This window comes from Mustela lutreola, chromosome X (assembly GCF_030435805.1).
Source record: "Mustela lutreola isolate mMusLut2 chromosome X, mMusLut2.pri, whole genome shotgun sequence".
NCBI lineage: Eukaryota > Metazoa > Chordata > Mammalia > Carnivora > Mustelidae > Mustela > Mustela lutreola.
In genome coordinates this window covers 42,436,829-42,461,899 of record NC_081308.1, presented here as the reverse complement: position 1 = coordinate 42,461,899, position 25,071 = coordinate 42,436,829, and the positions used below count along the sequence as shown (strand labels likewise).

General features: G+C 47.5%; 2 protein-coding genes across 4 annotated transcripts; both read right to left on the bottom strand.

Moving 5' to 3' along the window:
* Window positions 1–737: 737 nt before the first annotated feature.
* On the bottom strand, window positions 738–4,274 carry RBM3 (RNA binding motif protein 3). Of its 3 annotated transcripts, none has more exons than XM_059157197.1 (7): window positions 4,117–4,274; window positions 3,406–3,525; window positions 3,047–3,153; window positions 2,300–2,405; window positions 2,110–2,203; window positions 1,606–1,691; window positions 738–1,292 (listed from the first exon to the last, which is right to left on the bottom strand). In XM_059157197.1, the coding sequence occupies exons 2-6, from the start codon at window positions 3,506–3,508 to the stop codon at window positions 1,631–1,633; spliced, it is 471 nt and encodes a 156-aa protein (XP_059013180.1). In that variant the 5' UTR covers window positions 3,509–3,525; window positions 4,117–4,274; the 3' UTR covers window positions 738–1,292; window positions 1,606–1,630. The 3 variants fall into 3 exon arrangements, with proteins under 3 accessions (XP_059013180.1, XP_059013182.1, XP_059013181.1); XM_059157199.1 differs by having other exon boundaries at window positions 1,606–1,688; XM_059157198.1 differs by lacking the exon at window positions 4,117–4,274 and adding an exon at window positions 3,653–4,101.
* Window positions 4,275–10,707: 6,433 nt separating this feature from the next.
* TBC1D25 (TBC1 domain family member 25) lies at window positions 10,708–24,160 on the bottom strand. The gene is made up of 6 exons (XM_059157196.1): window positions 23,920–24,160; window positions 22,233–22,342; window positions 21,150–21,304; window positions 12,919–13,046; window positions 12,596–12,784; window positions 10,708–12,306 (listed from the first exon to the last, which is right to left on the bottom strand). Exons 1-6 carry the CDS (start codon window positions 24,037–24,039, stop codon window positions 10,948–10,950), a joined length of 2,061 nt encoding a protein of 686 aa, XP_059013179.1. The 5' UTR covers window positions 24,040–24,160; the 3' UTR covers window positions 10,708–10,947.
* Between the last annotated feature and the right edge of the window lie 911 nt (window positions 24,161–25,071).

The window sequence follows — 25,071 nt, the reverse complement described above, 5'->3', positions numbered from 1 at the left end:
GCAAAAGCAGGCCCAACTATTGCCACCTTACCACCAAAGACCCGCACACCACCAGACTGAATCCCTATAGGAAGTTTGGTAATTGTTCTCAATGGCTGTACCTGCCTACTCACTGTACTTAACCCTCAAGAAGAAATGTGAAATGCCCATGAGGCTGAGGCACACAGGTTAAGTGTCCTACCGGAGATCAAATAGCTGGAGAGCAGCAGAGGCTTTGTTTCAATCCTGGATCTGCATCCAGTCTGAGCTCTTAGAACCTTGTTTTCAAGTCGGGATTCTTCCACATTCCTCAAAGGAGATTTTAGTACACTTCCTCCACTTCCCAACATTTCAGAGTCAGAAGAAACTGAAAATGCTGTTTACAACCGGATCTAACTCCCACCAGATGTTCAATTCTCAGAACAATCCTGTGAGGAGGGTACCCACTGATGCTCCAAGAAGCTAGGGAGACTCAAACCTAAGCAGTCTGATTCCCAAGCTGACAATGATCAAAATAATGGTGACAAAATCAATGGGACCAAAAGGCTATCTCAAGAAACCCAATTCCAGCCGAATATTTCCTCTGTAACCCCCAGCATGTATACTCAAACGCAACCAAACTTTGAGCTGGAGAGGTCTACTCTTATGGCAATTGCTGCCTACCCCCCAACTAAACTCTTTCCTAAAAACATCCCTTCTTGATCTTTCATTTTTAGTCTGAAAACAGGTCAGCAAGGGGGAAAAAAAACACTTATCAGTTTTTTATTTTTAAACTTTTTAATCAGCTCTGTGAAGAACATCCTAAAATGCTAGTGAGACACAACAGAGTATTTTTTCTTCCAGTACTAAAAAAAAAAAAAGGACACTCACAAATATTTTAAGAAACTTCTGTATTCTCAAGGGTGGGGACCTTGAATAAAAAAAACCCACCTCTAATTGTGCTGATTTCTTATATTTGCATTTGGAAATGCTTCCTTATCATGATAAATGCACGTTATTTTTTTTTAAAGGCAGTCTGAACATTTTTTTTTTTGCCATAATCAGTAATCCTGAGAGCCCAAACTGAGAAATTGGTAGAAGAAAAAAATACCCAGACTCTACAAAAGTCCCAGGATTATTATTTAAAAGAGAAAAAACTTTTAAAAACACATGGAGCTTTCGAAAAGTTCTTTGTGACAAGCTACCTTGGGAGCTCAGTTCAAAAATAGAAGTTGATGTACTAAAACAGATGTGTCAGTGCAGCTCCAAAAATCTTTATAAATACAGCCATTTGGAAGGATGATCCTGGACCAGAAGTTTTATTCCTTGTGTATCTGAGAACAGTAAGAAGGGGAGAATTGTAATGTTGGGAAGGCAGAGGTACACATGCTCACCTCCCAGGGTTGGTAAGGATTGCTGAGCAATGCCGCTTCATCTCCTCCATACCCAGGCAAGAGATTACAGGGTAGACGGGTTTTTAGACATCCCCTCCCAACAGACTAGCTGACAGGCACCTGAGAGCAAAGGAGGCTTAGGAGTGGTGTCAGGTGGGCCAGGTGAACTAAGTACAGGCAGGAGGAATGCTCGAGTGGAACATGACAGGGCTGGTGGACAGAGGTCCGCTCAGTGGCAACACGTAAGCCTCACCTACATTAGGTGCACATGCCTCATCTCAGTTGTCGTAATTGTCTCTGTAATTTCCTCCAGAGTAGCGGTCATAACCACCCTGGCTTCTGGGAGAAAACATACATGGCAGTTAGCAAGAACATACCCTAGAAACCCTGGTATTAAAAACCACACATATTTACATAACCTGTCACGTTCTGTTATTATTACACTGTAACATGTAAACACATACCAAACATATACTATTTGATAGAAATCAGATATTACACACAACACATACAACAAAACATGATAAACATGTTATTACCACCTACCATATTACAATTTCATGATCTTACAACTTACTAGTACGTCATGCACACCTCAAAACACAGTATCACATTTAAAACCTCATTACAATAACTAGTGTCAGTAAAAACTGACACTAGTTAACACCAAAATCAAGTATGTATGAACTACCAGGCAGCTGAGCTCTTTAAGAAGAAAGCAGCACCACCAGAGCACCCCAATCCCTTGGCTACCCACCTGCCACCATAGTCTCTGGTCCTTCCATATCCATACCCATATCCTCCAGGTCGACTGTCATATCTGCCACTCCCATAGCCCTGGTCCCCACCACCTAGAGTAGATTAAGAAAAAGTTGAAAAGCAGCTGTCTAGACATAAGTCACTAATAAGCCACTCTCCCCCATATCCACACTTACCACTGCACTTACCTCTAGAGTAGCTGCGACCACGCCCATGGGCCCCAAAGGCACCCCCTCTAGTTCCCCTGGCCGACTTGCCCGCGTGATCCACACGGATCTGGCGACCATCCAGAGACTACGCGTGGGGAGACACAAGGAGGATGGGTTGGTGGTCAAACAGGGCAGTGGTGAAGGAAGAATGGGTAGGGCAGGTGGGCTTTTGCCCAGAAACTCCTGCTGGGCACCAGGTTCTGGGTGCCATGTTCCAGAATAAGCTCCTTTCACCAGAATGGCTTTATCAGGAGCTATAGAATCCCACAAAATGACCTGAATCCACCGTGTTCCCCCTGCTACTACTTACATCTTGACTGAACTCAGGCTGAGTTCTCCTCCCCACTCCTACAAGCTGCCCCACTATTAGGGCTAGACAGACACCTCTCTTGGTTTGAGACTTCAGAGTCCATCCCAGAAGACTCACGAGGTCCTCTCCGGGCCAGGCCCGCAGGTCTGCAGACTCTACTACCTAAGCCCAGGGCAGGTCAACCATCCACAGGTGGCTTCTCGGCCTCATGCAGGACCAGTCGTCGCCTCCCAGGCAGCCCGGCTCTGTCTGCCGCTGCCCTCCACCCCCTAGAACAGAAGGCAGTCACGCTCCTGTGAGTGGGCACTGCGGGGTTTGGTGGCCGCGATGCCCCTAGCAGACACAGAGGGAAAAACAGAAAGAATGGTGCAAGTGGCAGATGGGGGCAGGGCCCCTATGCAGGTAGGAGACCTCACCTCTCCATTCATGGCTCTCATGGCATCTGAGGCATGCTCTGGATTGGTGAAGGTGATGAAACCAAAACCCCGGGATCGCTGAGTCTCCCGGTCCTTGACAACAACCACTGGGGAAAAAGAGAAAGATGTGGGTAGGAAGAAACACAAGCCGCAAAGGGTGTCCCGTAGAGAATAGACCCCTCCCACCACTCCTCAACTGAAAATTAGGAGGTTCTTGCAAAATTACCTTAGAACTAAGAACCAAAAAAAAGGAGTATGTTAAAGTCTAGGGTCCTGATTTTTCTTCTTCCATTTCTTGAAACTCAAGGGCTCCAGACTTTCAAACACCCAACTCATCATACAACTGGCCCATATCTCACCCTCCGAAATAGGACCGAAGCTGCTGAAGTGGTCTTCAAGAGCCTGCTCGTCGGTGTTGAAGTTGAGTCCTCCCACGAAAAGCTTCCCTTCTTCAGAAGACATGGCCGTCAATTTGAGTACTGCAAAGGGAGTACGAAAAAGGGTGGGAGAAACCGTAGAGATGAAAGAGAAAAAAATGAAAAAGGCAGGACCACGAATGGATAAAGAAAGAGGAAGACGAAAACAAAAAGACACCCGAACGCAGACCTAAAAGAACAGCGGAAAAGCCGGGAATCGGCAGTGCCGCATCAGGGAAGCAGCCATTTGGGGGCGGCCTTCGCGCATGCTCAAATCACCACCACCACGCCCGTCATTTTGTGCCACTGCGCAGGGCCCGATCACCCCTGCCTTCCCTCCGCGCCGGCAGAACAAGATGGCGGCGGTCACGTGGTGGTGGGGGAAGGGCACCCGCAAATCTCTGCTGTCGCGCGGTCCCTCCCGCCACAGACGTCGCCAGTCCCTCCCAGCATTCCTCGCACTCGGATATAAGGAGCCAGCCTCCCACCAAAATTAAAGTTTCATCTGTCAGCACGGACCTACCCACTCGGGAGAAGCCCAAGCCTACGTGTCAGAAGCCGCTGCTCTCCCCACTCGCGCACCTAGCTCCTGGCTGGCGCGTCGCACATCAGTGAGGCCAGGAGCAGCCGGCCCACAAGATACGCGTTGCTTACCTCCAAATTATGCAAAAGAACTGGAAGAACAGCTACCGTGCAGGAGCTGAGAGACTGGGAAGATTGCCGCGCAGGAAGACGCTTGATAAAGCGCACGTAGCATGCACGTCACAAAACGTCCCCCGCGCGCACCGGCGTCCATGCTCATTGGCTGAAGCCAGCAAGGGGGTGGGAGGAAGGGATGGCCGAGCAGACGGACCAATAAGCTCAGCATGCTTCCGGAAAGGGAGGCGAGCCTTGTGCGTTTGGTGCACTGTGGGATCCGTATCCATTCGCGGGCCCAGTGGTGCGCAGGCTCCTTTTCGCTCTGATACCCTTTTCCAACCCTGACGTCACCCTGGCCATCCTTGACGTCATATCGTCCATTGGTTCTCGCGTCTTCCTCAACATCTCAGTCGTCTTCCTGTAGGTCCCCAAGACGTAATTACTGTAACCTCCTTCACTCCCCAGTTCTCTCATATTCCTCAAGGATCGGATGTTTTATCCCCTAATTTACCTGTCGTCCTCACCCTTCACAGTCCTTAACGTCAGATCCTCTGTTTTCTCATTGTGTGATGCTGATCCCCACGTTTTCTCTGCCTAACATCTAGCCGCCTGTCATGGGATCCTTTTTCCTGGCGTCATTCCTTCTCATTTCTGACTTAAGCCCTACTCCTTATCAGACTGCCTCCCGAAGTCAGTCTCTTGATTTCCCTGCCGGTAGACTGCCCGAGATGCTTTCTACAAAACAGCATGCCCCAGTCTTAAAAGGGAGTAAATTCCAATCCACAGAACAATTTTTGTTATCATGCAGAGTCCCTGAGCCCTTGATCCGCGAAGACTTTCACAGTACACAGTGGACCTGTCCAGCTTTCAGAGTTTCTGAGCTCCCCCTCAAGGAAGACTGGGTTACTCTGCTCTCACAAACTCTACATTTCCAAGTCCTTCTAAGGGTCAGCCCTCCAAATAAAGACTAGATTTGTTAACTTTTGGAGTGCACAATTATATGCATCCACAAAATGAACTTGTCTGGCTTTTGCCATATCCAGGCCTCCTATGCTCAGGATGGACACGAATAGATTTCACATTGTGCATATACATAATAGTCTTAGGTAGCTCTCAGGGAATCTGAGGCCCCATGCAAAAAGAAGTACCCGTTTGATTCTCAAAGTGAGCTCTGGTCATATTCTATGGTTCATGACACATCTTCATTGTTGTTACACAAAAAGCCCCTCATTTTATTTATTCTCTTTTAATCCTGCACCCAACTTTTGTTCTCTTCCTTCCACAGTTAACCATTTTATTGGTTTTAAAGTGTATCTTTTTCAACCTTTCTTTCCTGATAAATGTATTTAAAGCTACAGGTTTCTTGTTTTAACTGATTTTGCTGTGATCTACAAAATTTGCATGTAGTGTTTTTATATTATTTAGTTGTAAATTTTTTAACATTTTATGTTTTAAGATTCTTATTTGAGAGAGAGAGAGCATGAGGTGAGGGGAGAGAGGGGTGAGGAAGGGCAGAGGAAGAGGGAGAGAGAGGAAGGGCAGAGGAAGAGGGAAAAAGAGAATCCCAAGGAGAATCCCCACCGAGTATGGAGCCTAATCTGGGGCTCAGTCCCTGGACCCTGAGATCAGGACCTGAGTCATGAAATCAGGAGTCAGATGCTTAAGGGACTGAACCACCCAGGTGTCTCTATTTATTTATATTTTTAAGTAAACTCTATGCCCAACACGGAGCTTGAACTCTCGACCCCACAATAAAAAATATTGTATTTATTTATTTAGATTTGAGAGAGAGAGAGAGAGAGTGAGAGAGTGAGAGCAAGAAAGAGAGTGTGTGCACAGATGGGGGGAGAGGGAGAAGCAGACTCCCCGCCAAGCAGGGAGCCCAGTGCGGGGCTTGGAGGACCCCAAGGTCATGACCTGAGCTGAAGGCAGATGTTCAACAGACTGAGCCATCCAGTCACCCCTATTCATTTTATTTTAGAGAGAGAGAGAGAGAGCAGGAGGGAGGGGCAGAGGGAGAGGGAGAGACTCTCAAGCAGACAAAATACTCAGAACTGGACACAAGGCTCAATCCCAGGGCCCTGAGATCATGACCTACCAGGTGCCCCTAGTTGTAAACTTTTCTAAAGTTCCTTTATGATTTCTTCTTTCATCTAAGGATTATTTAGTAATGTTTCAAAGATGGGTTCATTTTTTTCTTTTTGCTGTTGCTAATTTTATTGTACTATGGTCAGTGATAATGTTTAATATTGATACTTTTGAATTCATCAAGGTGTTAGTGCCCTAACATGGTCTATTTTTGTAACTAAGTGTAAGCATAAAAGTAGTCTTCTCCAGGGTGCCTGGGTGGCTCAGTGGGTTAAGCCCCTGCCTTCAGCTCAGGTCATGATCTCAGGGTCCTGGGATTGAGCCCCGTATCGGGCTCTCTGCTCAGAGGGGAGCCTGCTTCCCCCTCTCTCTCTGCCTGCCTCTCTGCCTACTTGTGATCTCTTTCTCTGTCACATAAATAAATAAAATCTTTTTTAAAAAGTAGTCTTCTCCATTTGTTAAGTGTGGGTTATACAGGAATGTGTTCTTACATATATGTGAATATATAAAAACCATACATTATATATAGGAATGTGTTTATATATATTAATATCTAAGTTATATATATATATATATATGATGTATAAATAAATATGTGTATATATAAAATACCAACCTTAACAATGTATTTTTCACAGGCGCCTGGGTGGCTTAGTTGGTTAAGTGTCTGCCTTTGGCTCAGGTCATGATCCTGGGGTCCTGGGATCAAGCCTGTGTCAGGCTCTGTGCTCAGCAGGGAGTCTTCTTCCTGCTTCTCCCTCTCCCTCTGCCCCCCACCACTGTGCGCTAATAAATAGATAAAATCTTCCAAAAAAATGATTGTTCAGTACTCCTTAGGTGTGTATGTTTATGGTAGACATATCTTTCTCTCAATGAGTGTATGTCCTTTGTTTTTTGTGATCTTAAATTTTGTTGTTAATTATTGGATGGCTATCTTAGCTTTCTTTGGGCTCTTATTAATGTGCTATATCCTCTCTTCATCTTTTCATTTTCAACATTTCCCAATCTTTGTGTGGGTGTTGTTGGACTGTTTTTCTTTTGGGGGACCTTTTTTTTTTTTTTAAAATACAGTGAGGGTCTCTGTGTTCTAAATATTTTTGTGATTGTTATTATAGTAAAACTTCCGACATCCCATTTCGTATTCTCTAATTACAGTACTTTTCTGTTCCTTTTTTTTTTTTTTTTTTTTAAAGATTTTATTTATTTATTTATTTGACAGAGAGAAATCACAAGTAGATGGAGAGGCAGGCAGAGAGAGAGAGAGAGAGGGAAGCAGGCTCCCTGCTGAGCAGAGAGCCCGATGCGGGACTCGATCCCAGGACCCTGAGATCATGACCTGAGCCGAAGGCAGCGGCTTAACCCACTGAGCCACCCAGGCGCCCCACTTTTCTGTTCCTTTTTTTCCTATCCTACTCATACCTACTATTTTCTTTAGGTCTCTTTTATATCACTTGTTCTGGTTTTATAGTTTACTTTTATCTATTTATTGTATTTACTTAAAATTACTCATGTCTGGCCCAATACTTCTTCTGATATTATATTACATATTATATTGTTATATTATAATTTTATGGCATACCCAGTACACTAGCCAGCCTCCAGGATGGCTCCCAATGATCACTGCCTGTTGGTATTCACATCCTGTGTAATACCCTCCCGTGTTGTCCCAGGGTTGGTTGGTGTGACCAAGAAAATATAGCAGAAGTGATGGTATGTCATTTCTGAGGTTAAGTTCTAATAGACACTACAATTCTGTCTTGCTCATGGTCTCCTGCCTGCCTGTTGGGACCGTGTGTTGTGAAGAGTTCCACGGAGAGGCTCAGGTGGCGAAAAATGGAAGCCTCCTCCCAGCAGCCTCCCGAGTGGGCCATGTTGGAAGTGGGTCCTTCAGCCGAGGGGTCATGTCTTCAGTCCTGACAACTTGCCTGAAACTTCAGATGAGACTGAGCTAAAATCACCCAGCAGAGTGGCTCCCAGTTTCCTCCCGACACTCCAGAGGCTGAGAAAATAAATGTTTGCTGTTTTAAGCTGCTAAGTTTGGGGGTCATTTGTTCTAGAGCAGTAGATAACTAATACATCCGGTTTAATTTTCTCTGGAGGTGGTGATGCTGCCCCGGTGTCTAGTCATTTTGGGGGTGAGCTCAAGTTCCCCAGACAGGAGCAGCTGTTGTGGCATGTACAAGGTCTCAAGGGAAGACTGAAGGCCAGATTGGACTCTGCTCAGTCCCCTGGAGTTCAAAGGGTAAAGAGACGTGTGGGGGAGATGAGCCTAAGGGTGGGCAGCCCCAGGTGCCACAGAAATAGAGCTACTTGGCAGTTCCTCTGATAGGGGTTTCATCTTTAAACCCCAAGAGGAGGCTGTCTCCCGAGGTGTCACCACCATCCCTGGTGTCTGGAGGGGGAAAGGTGGAGGAATGATTGCCTCCAGCTGCTCATTTCCTTCCCTCAACACAGTTCTTGTTGTCCTCATCGTAGTCCCCTGCCCCAGACGACTATAAGTGGTTGGGATAATGTCTACAGTAAGGGGCAGACAAGGACCTTCCCAACACAACATGGGGGAGAGATTAAGAGCCAAACCTGAAACCTAGCCTATTTGCTGCCTTCAGCCAGCACCACTCAAAACAGAGGCCACTTAGAGCTAGCCTTCAGTTTTCCCACAGATCTCCATAGCTGTGTTGCAGTTTCTGGAACTCATATTTCCCTCTGTACTTTCTCCAGGGTTGCTTTTGGGCAAGGGGGTCGGCAGCTTGTGCTGTTTGCCACCATAGCAGGAACTAGAAGCCCCAAGTATTGTCTGGGAGAGAGGTTTCTGCCCTCCACTGTATCATTCACAGAAATGACTCCTCTGACCCTCAGAGGTCCTAAGCTGCCATACACAGAATTGACTTGTCTGGCCCCTCAAATACCTGAGCTCAGTCACAGAATGCACCCAGAGGGTGTCAGCTGCTGCCTGACAAAGGGGACATTTCAGGTCCTCAAAGGACCAGATACCCTCATACCTTGGCTGGCTCTTAGATGGCATGTGTGTGTCTGAGCACCTTATCCGTACTTGTTAGACCCATAGTCTTGGAGTACCCTGGACACAGGATGGTCTTGTCCAGCTCTTCCAGTGAAGCAAGCCCTCATCAGAGGAATGGTCAGCTTCCCCTCCAATACTAGGGCATGATGGGAGCATTTTAAGGGTTCTCTCTAGCTCCATATGGCATTCTTGGGGAGACAGATGAGAGGATGGCAGTTCCAGTGCCTCTCATCTCTGTGCCTAGTGCAGCAATGACTTCTGGCCAGAATCTGGCATAGCCAGACCATAACCTGAACGAGCCCAGTTACCTACCCATCATCTGCTGTGTCCATGTGGAGGACAGCAACTGGTCCACGAAAAAATCCACCTTCTGAGACAGTAAGTGGGGAAGAGGGTCTTCTTTTGATCATTACCTTCCCTATAAGTAGGTGACTTCTTTTAGCCCCTGAGTTTTATCAGTACTTGATTTGTGTGCCAACATAAATGGGATAGAGAAGGCTAAGGAATGGTTTCTGTTGCTAACACGGTTAAGACAGGCCCTCATGGGGTTCCTAGGCACCTGGGTCATTGGGCGTCTACCTTCAGCTCAGGTCATGATCCCAGGGTCCTAGGATTGAGCCCCACATCGGGCTCCCTGCTCAGTGGGAAGCATGTTTCTCCCTCTCCCTCTGCCCCTGCTTGTGTTCCCTCTCTTGCTGTGTCTCTCTCTGTTAAAAATCTTTAAAAAAAAGGCCCTCAAGAGCTACAAACCCAATCTAGGACTTAGAGCCCTAGGCATGGCAAGGCCACTGTCCCTCAAGCTGGTCCCAAAGCAAGTGATAAGAAATGCCTCAGACCCTGCCCAGGACTGCCAGCATTACTGCATAAGACTCACAGGGGAGGGCGCCTGGGTGGCTCAGTGGGTTAAACCTCTGTCTTCGGCTCAGGTCATGATCTCAGGGTCCTGGGATCGAGGCCCGCATCAGGCTCTCTGCTCAGCAGGGAGCCTGCTTCCCTCTCTCTCTCTCTGCCTGCCTCTCCATCTACTTGTGATTTCTCTCTGTCAAATAAATAAATAAATAAATCTAAAAAAAAAAAGAAGAAGACTCACAGGGGAGGGTCTGGATCCTAAAAACGGTGACATGCAGAACAGCAGAAGTGGTGGCCCAACATCACTAAGTAGACTGTCTGTGTAATGAGACTTGCCCTTTTGGAGTCACAAACTCCCTCTCTCATGCCTCATTTGGGGGCCTGTCCTGAAAATGTATGTTTATAGCCATAATTCAGACCCTTACCAGCAGGCAGATATACCACAAAACAGCCTTGGGCCTCCCCAAGCAGTCTTCAACCTGGGCTCACCTAGAACCAGTTCTTGGCACCCACTCTCCTGCCACTGGGGAAGCAGGGGCCACCCTCCACCAAATGAGGTGTTTCCACTCCATCAGGTCAGGAGCCCCTGGGGACCCCATCTATAATAAAAACCAGAGAGAGGGTAGAGAAATACACAGACCACAGTGACCTTTGTGTGTGCAAAGTACAGTTGTTAAAAACAATACAACATAAACTGAGAAAGGAGGCTGTGGCCTCCATGGGGCAGTGCCAAGACACAGCCCCACACTCTCAGACCTGGGGAGAAGGGGCCCTGCCCTCCAACAGGTCTAGGGCTTGCAGGCAGGGAGCTGGGGGTCTCATGTATAGGCCCCCATGGTAAAGAACAGAGATCTGGTGGTGGGACTTATGGTGGCCTGGAAGGAGCCTGATCAAGATGGGGCTGTGGCCTCGGCCCCCTCCTCGGAGTCCCACACCTCGGACTGTAGGTAATCAGCAAAGAGAGCCTTGGCCCGGCGCAGGACACGCCCAAGGTGGTGTTTCCGCACAAGGCGGTCAAAGTGCATGGCCAGCTCGTTGTAATCTAGCCCGTTGCGCATGATGTGGTCACGATGCTCCAGCAGGATAGCAAGGCAGAGGAAGAGCATAAATGGGTTCCCTCGGCCAAATTCCTGGGGCGGGGGCAAGCCCAGTGGGGGTGGGGGTGGCAGGGATTTCCCAGGTTCTTGTGGGGAGCCCAACTCTGGCATCAAGGGGGATCCTGCAGCCACATCACCGGCGGGAGAGGCCTCTTGGGTGGATGGCGGAGATGAGGAGGAAGGGGAATCAGGGCGGGAAGAGGAGGAGAGTGGGTCTGAGGAGTTCAACAAGGGCTCAGAGAGGGACTTGGAGCTGATGAGGGCAGCTGGGTGGGGCAGCTGGACCAGAGGGTCCCTCCTGGAGCCCGTGTTATCCCTGAGTTGCTGGAGGTCATCCAGACTGGCTTGTCTCAGGAGACGCCCCCCGCCACCAGGCCCCTGGCTGGTTGTGACCAAATGGTCAACAGCATCGTCGAAAGCACCGCCTCCTCCCCCGGCAGGCCTGAGCATGTGCCTCTGTCGCACGGGCCGCCCCCTGTGGCCACTGAAGCCAGTGTCTGCCACCTGGCTGGGGGGTCCGACAAGCTCTACCTCATGTTCAGGAGGATCGGGGGGCAGCGAACTCCAGGTGACCTCGAGCATGCGGAGGGCATCATCAAAGGCGAACTCGCGCTTGAGTTCAAGCAGCAACCAGCGGTAACAGAAGAACAGGTCGTCGGCCCCGGCTTCTTGTAGGTACTGGTAGAAGTCAGGGTCAGCATGTCGCAGTAGCAGCTTGAGGTGGGCAAACTTGGTGGCCATGGCGCGGCCATCGGGATGAAAGTTTGCAGCCAGGCGCTTCATGATGCCACAAAAGCAGACGAAGGCATGGCCTTCGTGGTCCATGACGGCGAGGATGGGCGAGGCGAGGTCGCTCATGCCCTGGCAGTAGGACACCTGCGGGTGCGTGACGGCATAGGTGGTGAGTAGGTCGTGCAGCGCCCGCAGGTGTGGGCCATCCTCAGGCCCTGCATAGTAGGGGTGGGCCCGGTCTGTCCGCAGCACATCCTTGAGGACTGTGCTGCGGATGAATTCCAAGTCCTCGGGGCTCGCTCGCTGTGCCCACTCGCTCTTGAGCTGCTCATACTCGCGACTCTTGCGTTTCATGTAGTCCATCCGCTCACGGCCCGTCAGCCCATCTGGGTAAACGTTCAGCAGGTACCGCCACACCACCTGGCCAGGGACAACAGGGAGAAGGCTGAGGCTCGACAAATGAGCCACCACCTCCTGGTAGAGGCCCCAACCCTGCTGCCTTGGGGCCTTGGGGCCTTGGGGCCTTTGTCTTCCCTTGAAGAGTCGGCCTTCCCACCTCTGCCTCCCAGGCCCTCCCGAGGGAGGGCTGGCTGCCCTGGAACAGCTCCACTCCATACCACCCCGTGACAGCAAGGTCCTCTGTGTGTGTCTCACGAGTTAGTCACAACTGTGGGAGTGACAGATCTGATGAGTGACCGAGGCGGCTCACCTTTCGCAGGGAGGGCTCAACACCGCCGTGATAGATCCGCAGGCGCAGCTCCTCAGGGCGCGAGAGCTGGCCCTCATGGTTCAGGTAGGTGTGGAACTCGGCATCGCTCAGGGGAGGCTTGAAGGGCTTGACGTCTTCCCCATATGACCAGCTTAGCACCTGCTGGACCTTAGATAAGGTGCGGCCCACCTGTGAAGGAGGGAGAAAGGCCACCAGTCAGCTGGGCAGGCTACGGGCAGGTGCCAGCCAGCATGCTCAGAACCAGGGGTACCACCTGGGCCTGCCCTCCCCCTGCAGCTGGCCACAGGGGTCCCTGAAACCACCTGAGAGAGGATGGACTGCGTGAAGGGCAGGGCAGCTGTCGTCAGTGATGACCTTTTCTCAGCCAGGAGCACATCGGAGCCAATGACATCCTTGGGGCTGATTATGTCCCAGTCTTCCAGAAGAGGGCCTAGGCACACAGAATGACAGGATACCAGAATGGGTGCAAGAGGGCCACACCTCAGGGCTGGGTTCCTCTCCTAACAAAGCTAGGACACTCACGGAGCAGTGAATGATTCCCGCCCTCTCTTCCCATGTCATCTAAATCAGGTAAAATATAAAACCGTGAATAATTCTTTTTTGGTAACTGTCCCACAAAACAGCTCAGCAGACTCTAAGCAGTATTTTAGTGGGATAAAGTAATAGTTACTGAGCACTTACTACGTGCCAAGCACTGTGACAAGGGATTCACTTTATGCCAGGAAGTGTTCTGAGCCCTTTGCAAGTATGGACTCATTTAATATTAACATCCTTCCCCTAAGTTGGGCACTATTATTTTTTAAAAATATTTTATTTATTTGAGAGAGTTGCAAGCATGAATGGGGCGGGGAGGGACTGAGGGAGAGGGAGAAGCAGACTCCCCTCTGCGCAGGGAGCCTGATGCGGGGCTTGACTCCAAGACCCCGAGATCATGACCTGAGCTGAAGGCAGATACTTAACCAACTGAGCCACCCAGGCACCCAGTACTATTATTACTCTTACTATTATTATTATTTTAAAGATTCTTATCTCTGAGTAACTGTCACACCCAACACGGGGCATAAACTCACAACCCCAATATCAAGAGTCACATGCTCCACTGACTGAGCAAGCCAGGCGCCCCCAGTTAGGCACTATTATTAACACCATTCTTTCCATAAGGAAATAGGCACAGTCAATATGAGTCAATATGAGATAGTTGCCTTCAGCATCAAAGCTAGTAAGTGAAAGAACTAAATTTGAAGCCCAGGCCCAAAGCTCAAGAGCCCAAACTCTTAGTCTTATATTCACGCTAGTCTCCATCCCACAACTGGTACAGATTACCATCATCATTCTCATTTCCTGGTAACAAAAAAGGTTGTCCCACCTGTCCCACCCCACCTGTGATGTATGGTTGAAGTGACAGTGGCCACATGAAGAAAAGTTCGAGAGACTTAAGAGATGTCAGCCCTTGAGGCCCCAGAGCTGCCAAACTGACAACAGCAATGCCCAGTGGATTTCAAACTCTACTGTATGAAACAAATCAACCTGGACTTGTTTAAGCCATTGTCACTGCAGGCCAATGCTGTCCCTAAGCAGCCTGTCCATGGGATCCACCGTACCTTCTCCCATAGCAGTGAGGGAGGAGTAAACCCTAGGCCATATTTGAATGTCACTGCCTCCCCTTGGGTGTCTCATAGAGCACTGAGCGCCTCTGGAGTCCAGAAGGAGAGCTCAAGGTTCACTCTGTATGCGACCTCCTCCTCTGATCCTCTATCTGTTCATTTGCTTGAGCCAGAAACCTGTGAGACATCCTTGCTACCTCCCACTCTCTCAAATCCCAGGGCCAAACTCACTAAGCCCTGGGGATTCCATATGCATAACGTATTTCAATTCCACCTCTCCTCTCCTCTCTGCCTTGTCAGCTATCTCAGTCACCACATCTCTCACCTGAAACTGCCTCTTTGCTTCTCTCCACTCTCCCAACAGCTGCCAGAGTAGTACTTGGGAAACAAAGTATGAAAACACTTAACGGGCAAAAGGAAGATGGTCAAACTAATGGTCTGAGAAGAACCCATTCAAGGTACAGAGCTAGAGCTTGATGATTTGAGTGACAATGTAGAGAGACCTGGAGGACAAGTCCTGGAGACTTAAGATGCAAGTAGTTTGGTTCCTCAATTCTGGAAGCAAGAAGACAGTGGCTTGCCACGCCCATGGAGCATTGGGAAGAAAGCCTTGAGATGCGAGGGCCCCCACCCAGCCAAGATAGTACGCATCTATCAGGGCGAAGAAAAGACATTTTTGGTCACTGCAGTACATGTGACATGGCCATGCACTTTGTTGGAGAACAAGAAGTTCTCTAAGCAAATGACTACCGAATAACTACCAGGGCTCCAAGTGGGGGAAGGCAAAAGGGAGGGTAAATGGCAACAGTCCCCAAGTTTTTAATATGTATAATTAAACATGAAATGACAAAGGTACCATGATATGTGGGATTCCTGAAACATAAGTGATGTACTATAAAGAAAATATGATAGCCTGGAATTTAAAAAGAAATTTCCATCTATCAGGGCGCCTGGGTGGCTCAGTGGGTTAAAGCCTCTGCCTTCGGCTCAGGTCATGATCCCAGGGTCCTGGGATCGAGCCCCGCGTGGGGCTCTCTGCTCTGTGGGGCCTGCTAACTCCTCTCTCTCTCTCTCTCTCTGCCTGCCTCTGCCTACTTGTGATCTCTGTCTGTCAAATAAATAAATAAAATCTTAAAAAAAAATAAAAATAATAAAAAAAATTTCCATCTATCTATCTATCTATCTACAAATAAAAAGAAATTATCTAACCAAAGTGCAGAAGTTAAAGGTTAGGGATCAGAGTGAAAAATATGAATTAAAAGTGTTTCAAAGCTTCCATTTCAAGGGCCTGGGAGGGGGGAGAGACTGCAAGGAGAAAGATTTCACTGTCAATCGCTTAAGGAAACATAAATCCTGGTATAGGGTTTTTGTGAGAGACATACCTAAAACTAAGTGACAAAGAAAGGCTGGAAGTTGAAGAAACCTAAAGGTATTCCTGGCAAACACCAACAAACAGAAAGCGAGCACAGCCATGTGAATGTCAGGAAGAGCACTGCTCAAGGCCAGAAGTATTACAGGAAAAGACATTCTACATTGATTAAAAAAAGAAAGAGCCCATGAATAGAATGGCAAAGGATTTCTACAAGCACAAACATCCAGTGGCAGTGCCTGATCTGAACTGCCATAAGACTATACATAGTCTTTATATAACCTACTAAGTGTGAATGAGTACACATTTCCCTGGAGAAGCATCCAAATGTTTCATTATGGGGTGCTGTCCCAGGCCCTGCTTGTGCTATTACGTAATAGATGCTGTGTGTACTACATTTTCTGATAAAACTGTCAAACTTCCCAAACCCTAAATTAATATATAAATTCTGTGCAATGCCAATCAGAAATCTAATGGGGTTTTTCCGGAACTGGATAAAAATTATTTTAAGGATCATATGGAAGAATTCACATTTAAGAACAGTTAAGAAAAAGAAGAGCCAAGAAAAAGAACAGTGGGAGGATGGCAATGCTTGCCTTATTAAAATTAACCACACAACCACTGTGATAAAAATATGGTGTTAGCACAGCAATAGACAAATAGAGCCAACTGGTGGAATGCGGTAAACAGCCCAGAAATAAATGCCAAGTACACATGGGAACTCAGTATATGATAAAAGTGTCATTTCAAATCAGTGTAAACATGGTGGTTCTTTAATAAATGATGCTGGCATAACTGACAGTTTATCTGGCATTTTTTAAAAAGATTTTATTTATTTATTTGACAGAGAGAGATCACAAGTAGATGGAGAGGCAGGCAGAGAGAAAGAGAGAGAGGGAAGCAGGCTCTCTGCTGAGCAGAGAGCCCGATACGGGACTCGATCCCAGGACCCTGAGATCATGACCTGAGCCGAAGGCAGCAGCTTAACCCACTGAGCCACCCAGGCGCCCCTATCTGGCATTTTTTTTAAAAGAACCAGGTGTACTTATTATAATGTTCACAGAGTAGAGATTTAAATGTAAAAAAAAAAAGAAAATAACAAGCACCTTAGAAGAAAACATAGAATATTTCTATAAGCTTGGGGATGGGGAAGATGTTCCAAAGTAAGGGGAGATACTCAGAAATCATAAAGGAAGAGATAGGTATTATGTATAAGACTGCATACAAATTTTAGTTTTCAGTAGGACAAAAAAAGACACTGTAAGCAAAGCCATAAAACAAAATATAACCTGGGAAAAAATATTTGCAGTCCATATGACAGAAAGAGGATTCATATCACAACTGCACAAATTGGTGGAAGGCCTTAGGCTTGCCAATCTTCCCTTTGTAGAGGTGGCAGAAACAGACTTCTTACCGGAAAGACGGACTGGCCTTCCAAGTTGTCACAACATGCTTGTTGCTTTCACAGTCATGAACATGGTCACAAGAACGTCATTAATAATATTTCTAATAAGAGCCCCATCTATTGGATACTTATAAACATACAGTTTGAGACCATTCGTGTCAAACACATACCATTTGTATATGTGTACAAACAGGAATATACTTATGTTTATATGTGGATAAATATGTGTGTATGTGTATGAATAAGTAAAGGAGCTGCAAAATTACACATCAAGCTAATCAAAGTGGTTCCTGCAAGGCAAAAGGGTAGGGGATCAAGATTAGGCACAGTGTGGGGAACCTGGGTGGCTCAGTCTGTTAAGCGTCTGCCTTTGGCTCAGTTCATGATCCCAGAGTCCTGGGATCAAGCCCTATATCAGGTCCCCTGCTCAGTGGGAAGCCTGCTTCTCCCACTCCCACTGCCCCTGCTTGTGCTCCCTCTCTCACAGTGTTACTGTCAAATAAGTAAGATCTTAGAAAAAAATAACAAAGAGATCAACTGTAAGAAGACCAGGAATGAGGAAACAGGTCTGTTTACCAAATGCAGGAATGTGGTAAAGGAGACAACAGTAGGAAAAGAACGGACTCATCAATAACTGAAAAGTTGATTCTCTAAACAAAAAAATGTTTAAATGTCTTTTTGCCAAATTGAGAAGGGTCCGTCTCTCTGCTTTATTTGCATCTCTCTCAGTTCTTTTTACTTATTTTTTTTTAAGATTTTATTTATTTATTTGTAAGAGAGAGAGAGTGAGAGCGAGCACAGGCAGACAGAGTGGAAGGCAGAGTCAGAGGGAGAAGCAGGCTCCCTGCGGAGCAAAGAGCCCGGATGTGGGACTCGATCCCAGGACGCTGGGATCATGACCTGAGCCGAAGGCAGCTGCTTAATCAACTGAGCCACCCAGGCGTCCCTGCAGTCCTCTCAGTTCTTATGCAGCTGGGGTTTTCTTCATGTTTATTAGCTGTGCAGATTTGATTTCTTTTTTTTTTTTTAATTTATTTGACAGACAGAGGTCACAAGTAGGCAGAGAGGCAGGCAGAAAGAGAGGAAGGAAAGCAGGCTCCCTGCTGAACAGAGAGGCTGACACGGGGCTCGATCCCAGGACCCTGGGATCACGACCTGAGCCAAAAGCAGAGGCTTTAACCCACTGAGCCACCCAGGCGCCCCGCAGGTTTGATTTCTTTACTGAAACAGTGCTTCTGTGTCTATTTTGCAGGTGAGGAAACCAAAGCTTCAGGAACTAGTTAAGTGATTGAGCTAAGCACCCAGGGCTAATCTGGCAGAAGTTCCTGTCTCTGGCTACCTGCTCTGCCTTTGTCTTTTGTCCCTCTCCCCATTTCTGTCACTATCTTTCTCCCTGACTCCAGTTTTTCTGTCCCTCTCTCCACCTCTTGCTCTTTTTCTCAAGGCTGCCAATCTTAACAAGCCTACGATTTCACAGAATCAAATGGTTAAAAGCAAGGAATCTAGAGCTAGTTTGGCCACCACCTGGGTTCAAATCCTACTCTTGCACTTACTGTCTGTGTGACATGCACAAGTCCTGTTCCCCTCTCTGAGCCTTGGTTTCCTCAACTATAACATAGGAATGACTGTCATGCCTACCCTGTAAGGTTGTTTTGACAATCAAATGAATAAATATCATTTGTGTAGAATGGTTCTAAGTGTTCAACACATGTTAGCTATTTATATGTTACTAGGACATCCATAAAAAACCTCAGTCATCCCAAATGGGTATGTGAATTTCCTGAGACAGGGCATCATGTCTTTCACTCCACAACTTTTTATTTTATTTTATTATTTATTTTTAAAGATTTTATTATTTTTGTTAAAGATTTTATTTATTTACTTGACAGACAGAGATCATAAGTAGGCAGAGAGGCAGGTGGAGAGAGAGGAGGAAGCAAGCTCCCCGCCAAGCAGAAAGCCTGATGTGGGGCTCAATCCCAGGACCCTGAGATCATGGCCTAAGCTGAAGGCAGAGGCTTTAACCCACTGAGCCACCCAGGCTCCCCAAGATCTTATTATTTTTAAAAGATTTATTTATTCATTTTAGAGAAAGAGAGACAGAGACAGTGGAGGGAGGGACAGAGGGAGAGAACCTCCCAGCATTCTCCCCACTGAATATGGAGATGGACGTTGGGCTCTATCCCATGACCCATGAGACCATCACCAGAGCTGAAACCAAAAGCTGGATGCTCAACTGACTGAGCCACCCAGATGCCCCAAGATTTTTTTTGTTTGAGAGAGAGAGAGGGAGAGAGAGAGCAAGCATGAACAGGGCGAGGGGCAGAGGAAGAGGGAGAAGCAGACTCCTCGCTGAGTGCAGAGCCCAAGGCAGGGCTTGATCTTAGGAACCACAAGATCATAACCTGAGCCAAAGGCAGAGGCTTAACTGAGCCACCCAGGAGCCCCCAAAATTTTACTTTAAAAAAACGTCAAGGGTGCCTGGGTGGCTCAGTTGGTTAAACATCTGCCTTCAGCTCTGGTCATGAGGAGCCTGTTTCTCTCTCTCCCTCTGCCTGCTGCTCTCCCTGCTTATGCTTTCTCTCTCTGTTGAATGAATAAATAAATTTCAAATCTACAATAAAGTTAGAAAGATGATTTCATTGAATACCCATACATCCTTCAACTAGCTTGCCTAACTATTCACATTTTTCGCCACACTTGCTTCATCTTGCTCTCTTCGTATAGATACATATTATTTTTTAAAAAGATTTATTTACTTATTTCAGAGAGAGAGAGAGAGAGAGAGCGTGCGAACAGACAGAGGAGCAGAGGGAGAGAGAATGCTTGAGCAGACTCCCCACAGATCGTAAAGCCTGACGTGAGGCTTGACCACAGGACCCTGAGATCATGACCTGAGCTGAAGTCAAGAGCTGGCCACTTAACTGACCAAGCCACCCAGGTGCCCAAATACATACTACTTTTTGCTGAATTATTTGCAGACATCATGACACTTTACCCCTTAATACTCAACTGTGTTTTTCCTGAGAACAAGGGGATCTTCCTTCAATAACTGTGATATCATTACCATACCCACGACATTTAACACTGACAATATTATCATCTAATATATGGTTTGTAATCAAATTTTTGGGCCCATGTCTTAATTTATCTGTGTGCTCCCAGGGACCAACACAGGTAAGAGTCAGGGAACAAATATAAGAGAGGAAGTGGCTGAGAATCAAGGGAACAATGAATGAGTGAGCATGAGTGCAAACAAATGATTATGAGTGCAGGATGAATGAATGAATGAATACAACCATCATTATTATAATCAGCATTGTATAGTTATGTGTTATTATAACAGAAACATACAATACTACATTTCTATTGTTATGATGCATTATATAATTATACCCTATATTACTAGATTATATAATAGTAAATCTAATACGATAAATTGTTAGAGCTAATACTGTTTTAATATATTTATTTATTTATTTTAAAGGTTTTATTTATTTATTTGACAGAGAGAGATCATAAGCAGGCAGAGAGGCAGGCAGAGAGAGAGGAGGAAGCAGGCTCCCTGTCGAGCAGAGAGCCCAATGCAGGGCTCGACCCCAGGACCCTGGGACCATGACCTGAGCTGAAGGCAGAGGCTTTAACCCACTGAGCCACCCAGGAGCCCCTAATATTTTTATATTTTTATAGAGAGTTGGGGGGAGAGGTAAAGGGAGAGGGGCAGGGAGAGAAACAGAGACAGACAGAGAATCTCAAGCAGATTCTGCAGGGAGCACAGAGCCCTACATGGGGCTCGATCTCACAACCCTGAAATCATGACCTGAGCTGAAACCAAGAGTTGGATGCTCAACCGACTGAGACACCCAGGTGCCCCTAAAGCTAATATTTTTTGAACATTCATTATGCAGCCATGTATCATTCCAGGGATTTTACATGAATTTCCCTGTTTAATCCTCATCATGGCCCCAAGATACTATTATTTCTACTTTACAGGTAAAGAAATTGGGGCCCAGTGGCCAAGCCAGGATATGGACCTCAGACACCTTTTTCCTCTCAAGCCTACTGTGAGGGAGTGTACTGCAAGGGGTGGAGTGATCCCATGGGGGAAAGGGTGGGTCCCAGAGCAGGGCCCCCAGGGCTCTGCCAGGTACTCACTGTCCTCGGTGGGCCGAATGTCTACCCGCAGCTGCAAGTAAGGTTTGGAGGCAGTGGCGAAGGCTGTGCTGAGGTCCCAGTCAGACAGGAGTGAGAGGTAAGTTTCCTGCCCCAGCCGATCCCGGCCCAGGTAGCTGATGCCAAAGTTCTTCTTCCTGGACAGAGGAAGTGTGGCAGCTCTCAAGTGCTCCCAGTGCCATGGAGGCCCCAGGGACAGTTTCCACGAAAAGTCAGGGAAGGCAGAGATGATGTGGAACAACTCTCTACTATGTGTTGGGTACAGTGGCAAGGATTTTGGGCTGTCTGAGGTCAGACAGTGTACCTCTGCTTTGTTACACAAACACAGAAACAGATACACACCCGCTGGTATCTAGAGGGCACACTGAAAGCTTAAAATGTTGGCCCCCTCTAGGGAGGGTGACAGAGTAGTTGAGGGATAGAAGAGGGAAGAAAACAGCTTTCTTACTGCATAAAAAAAATAAAGCAAGCTGTGTGTTTGTTATTTTTCACAGCAAAAAATGTTTACCCAAAAAAGTCAACAACTAAGAATTTGTTCTTCAGATATACTTGTGATGAAGAATGTTGTTTAACTATTGTAACCATGGAAACATCCCAAGTAGACATCACTTTTATCCTCTCTGAATTTGTTACCATGTGCTTGTATTCCTCCAAAATAACAATCACAACACAACAAAATAACCATCACAAGATGACAAGAGACACCACTTTTTATCTATCAGGTCAGCAAATTTTCCAATGTTTTCGAGTAACCAGTGTTTCTTAGGGAAAGAGGCATTTTATATGCTGCTGGGGAGATTATAAATTGGCAAAAACCTAGCTGAAGAGTATTTTAGAAATAGCTGTTGAAATTTTAAAAAGCACACACCCTTTAGTCCAGCAATACCACCGCTAGGAATTTAGCCTATGACTAGATTTCCCCAAATACTCTAGGATATGCAAATGTGGCAGTTCACTGTGGGATTATCTGTAATAATGAAACAAACAAACAACAACAAAAAAGCCAAACAACCACTGTTGAAGTGAGTGGCCCCATGGTCGGTCCCCCAGCATCCCATAACTCACCCATTCAAATCAAAGGCTCGGATGAGGATGTGCTGTAATACATCAAGCGAGGTGATCTGGGGGTCGACGGCGAAAGAGCGGAACTCAGGTGACAAAAAGCTCTCACACTTCTGGGGAGATAAGACACAGAGTGGGCCATCAGGGGCCACATCACCACACTGAAGCAGGCAGAGTGACGGATAGGAGGCAAGGTCAGACAAGTTGTGGGCAGGGGCACATGGAAGCAGGAGTTCTGGGTCATTGGTTTTTGCTCTGAGTGAGGGGTAAGACTTGGAGGGTTCTGTGCAGAGGAGGGATGTGATCTGACTTAGGATTTAACAGGATCCTTCCAGCTGCTCTTAAGAGAACAGGCTGTGGGGGGTAAGGGAGAAAACAGCAGTCCAGTGAGAAGGAGGCTATTGCAATGGTCCAAGCACCCAATTCTTCCTCTTTGTTCCAATGGTTGTCAGGATCACCAAGTCCAGTCTGGCTCCCATTAAATCAATACTCAATGCTGCATCAATTTAGCACATCTACTTATGATACTTCCTTGCTTAAATCTCTTCAGAGGCAACCCCAGGGTCCCCAAAAGGTGGGCCTATAGGACGCTGGCCAGCCTCTCTTCAGTCAGCTTTTTTGAACTTTACACTCTGGTGCTACCAAACTGCTGGAAGTTACTTTGAACACATCCTGGCTCTGGGACTTTGCTTGTGCTGATCCCCCGTCTGGAAAGTCCTTCCCACTTTCTTCCAACCGGCTCACCCAGAGCTCAGGTATGATCTCTTTTCTGAATTCCCAAACCTCTACCTTAGAGCTTCCTGTATTACCCTGAGGTGACCTGTTTACTTCTTTCCAGAATCTACTTTCTCACCAACACCAGTGCCACCACCCTAGTCTGAGCCACCATCACCACTTGCTAGAGCAATGGCAACAGCTTTCTTAGAACACGTGCCAGAGGCCCTTCCCAATCTGCTTCTCTTTTACCTCATTGTTTTACCCCCTACCCACTCCTGCCCTTGCTCTCTTGCTCCAGCAATATGGGAACCCAAAGGAACATGCCAGTCTTATCCCCACCTCCCAGCCTTTGCCCTTGCTCTTCTCTCTGCTTCCACTATTCCTCCGATACACATACGGAGTAGGTGTATCTTTTTTTACCTGGGTCTCTGCCCCTTCAACACCTTTCTACCTGCTACAACCCTGGCTAAAGGAACTCCCTAGTTCAAAAGCTTTTTCGTTATCTCCTTACGACATTCACCAGAGTCCAAAGCATCTCATTGATTTAGCTGTCTTCCCGATAAGCACGTCAGCTCATCCCGGGTGAGATTGTAAATGTGCACATAGGTACATGTCTCTACATGTTAATTGACTTCAGCACCTCCTTTTCAGACACCAACAGCCCCCCCTCAACTATTTAAGGCCCCTCCTCCAGCCCTATGGCCCCTCCTCTTTACCCATGATCTCCACCTATCCATTTCTCAGGCCACTACCCCTCCATTTTCAGTCCCTAAGTCCTCAGGGCCTGCCCAGCATTTCTAGGTCCAGCCCCCACTCCCCCACCCCTGTCCCCACCACTATCACTCTGCCCTCAAGCTTCGCCCCTCAGGTTAACACCCCAAATCTCGGGTCCCGCCCTCCGGCCTGAGAGAATCACCGCCTTCCCCTCCCCTGGGCACCCCAGGAGGGCCGGCCGACCAACTGTCAGCCTCACCTTGACTCGGACCCGTACCACCTCTCGCTCCTCCTCCTCAGCCGCCGCCGCTTGGGCTCCCCCGCCAGGTGGGGGCGCTCCAGAGCCGACCAAATCCGAGGCTCCAGAGGCCGACGCCATCCCGCCGCCACCCACCTCGGGGCGACGGTTGACCGTTGCCCCCCACCTCTGTGCGCACTCCACAGTTCGGGCGCCCGCGGCCCCACCTTGTGGCCCGGCGCAGGCGCAGAGGGCGCTGTGAGACCCTGCCCCCCCGCTGCCCCTCCCACCAGGCACAGGGTGGAGATAGCCTCTGCGCACGCGCTTAAAATGCTGTTGCCAGGTGTCCCGCCCCCAGAAGCCGCGCATTGTGCCTCACTTCCAACAGTGCGCAGGCGCATACTGAGGTCCCGCCTCTCTTCGCCAGCGGTTTGGTTGTCTGGGCACCTTAATTCCAGATTCACCTACGTGTTACAGTGACGATCTACTCGGGCGAGAGAAGTGGGCAGGGAAAGAATCTGCCGTGCAATGACGTCAGGCCCCACCTCCCGCCTGGAGTTGCCTCCTGCCTCGCCTTTAAAGATGATGTCATCTATTTCAAAAACCTGTGGCCCTTGCTTCAAATGAGTCTGCTGAATGGAAAAATAATCCCTTTTCCAGAATCTTTTAAAAATAGTTTACATGGGGCGTCTGGGTGGGTTAAGCCTCTGCCTTCGGCTCAGGTCATGATCTCAGGGTGGGATGGAGCCCTACATTGGCCTCTTTGCTCAGCAGGGAGCGCCCCCCAACCCCGGCCTACGTGTGATCTCTGTCAAATAAATAAAATCTCCACAAAAAAGTTTCCGTGTACATATATATATATATATATATACATATATATGTATATATATATATATATGATTCTATTTATTTGAGAGAGAGAGGAGAGAGAGTGTGCACAAGCCAGGGAAGGGGCAGACAAAGAGGGAAAAGGGGATTCCCTCCTGAGCAGGGAGCCCTATGTGGGGCTCCATCCCAGAACCCCAGATCAGGACCTGAGCTGAAGGCAGATGCTTAACTGACTGAGCCACCCAGGCACCCTCGCATGATGCATTTCAATAAATAATTTACTAAAAAATTCATTTTTATGCTCTCTGGAGGTCCTAGCTTTTTAAGTCTGCCTTCATTTTATTT

Coding starts and splice junctions, on each gene's coding strand:
- TBC1D25 (XM_059157196.1), bottom strand. CDS start 24,039: ATGGCGTCGGCCTCTGGAGCCTCGGATTTGGTCGGCTCTGGAGCGCCC. Junction 21,305..22,232: donor CGAGCCTTTGATTTGAATGG/GTGAGTTATGGG, acceptor TCCTCTGTCCAG/GAAGAAGAACTTTGGCATCA. Junction 13,047..21,149: donor CATTCGGCCCACCGAGGACA/GTGAGTACCTGG, acceptor CTGTGTGCCTAG/GCCCTCTTCTGGAAGACTGG.
- RBM3 (XM_059157197.1), bottom strand. CDS start 3,508: ATGTCTTCTGAAGAAGGGAAGCTTTTCGTGGGAGGACTCAACTTCAAC. Junction 2,406..3,046: donor TGAGAGCCATGAATGGAGAG/GTGAGGTCTCCT, acceptor CCCCACGCGTAG/TCTCTGGATGGTCGCCAGAT. Junction 2,204..2,299: donor TGGTCGCAGCTACTCTAGAG/GTAAGTGCAGTG, acceptor AATCTACTCTAG/GTGGTGGGGACCAGGGCTAT.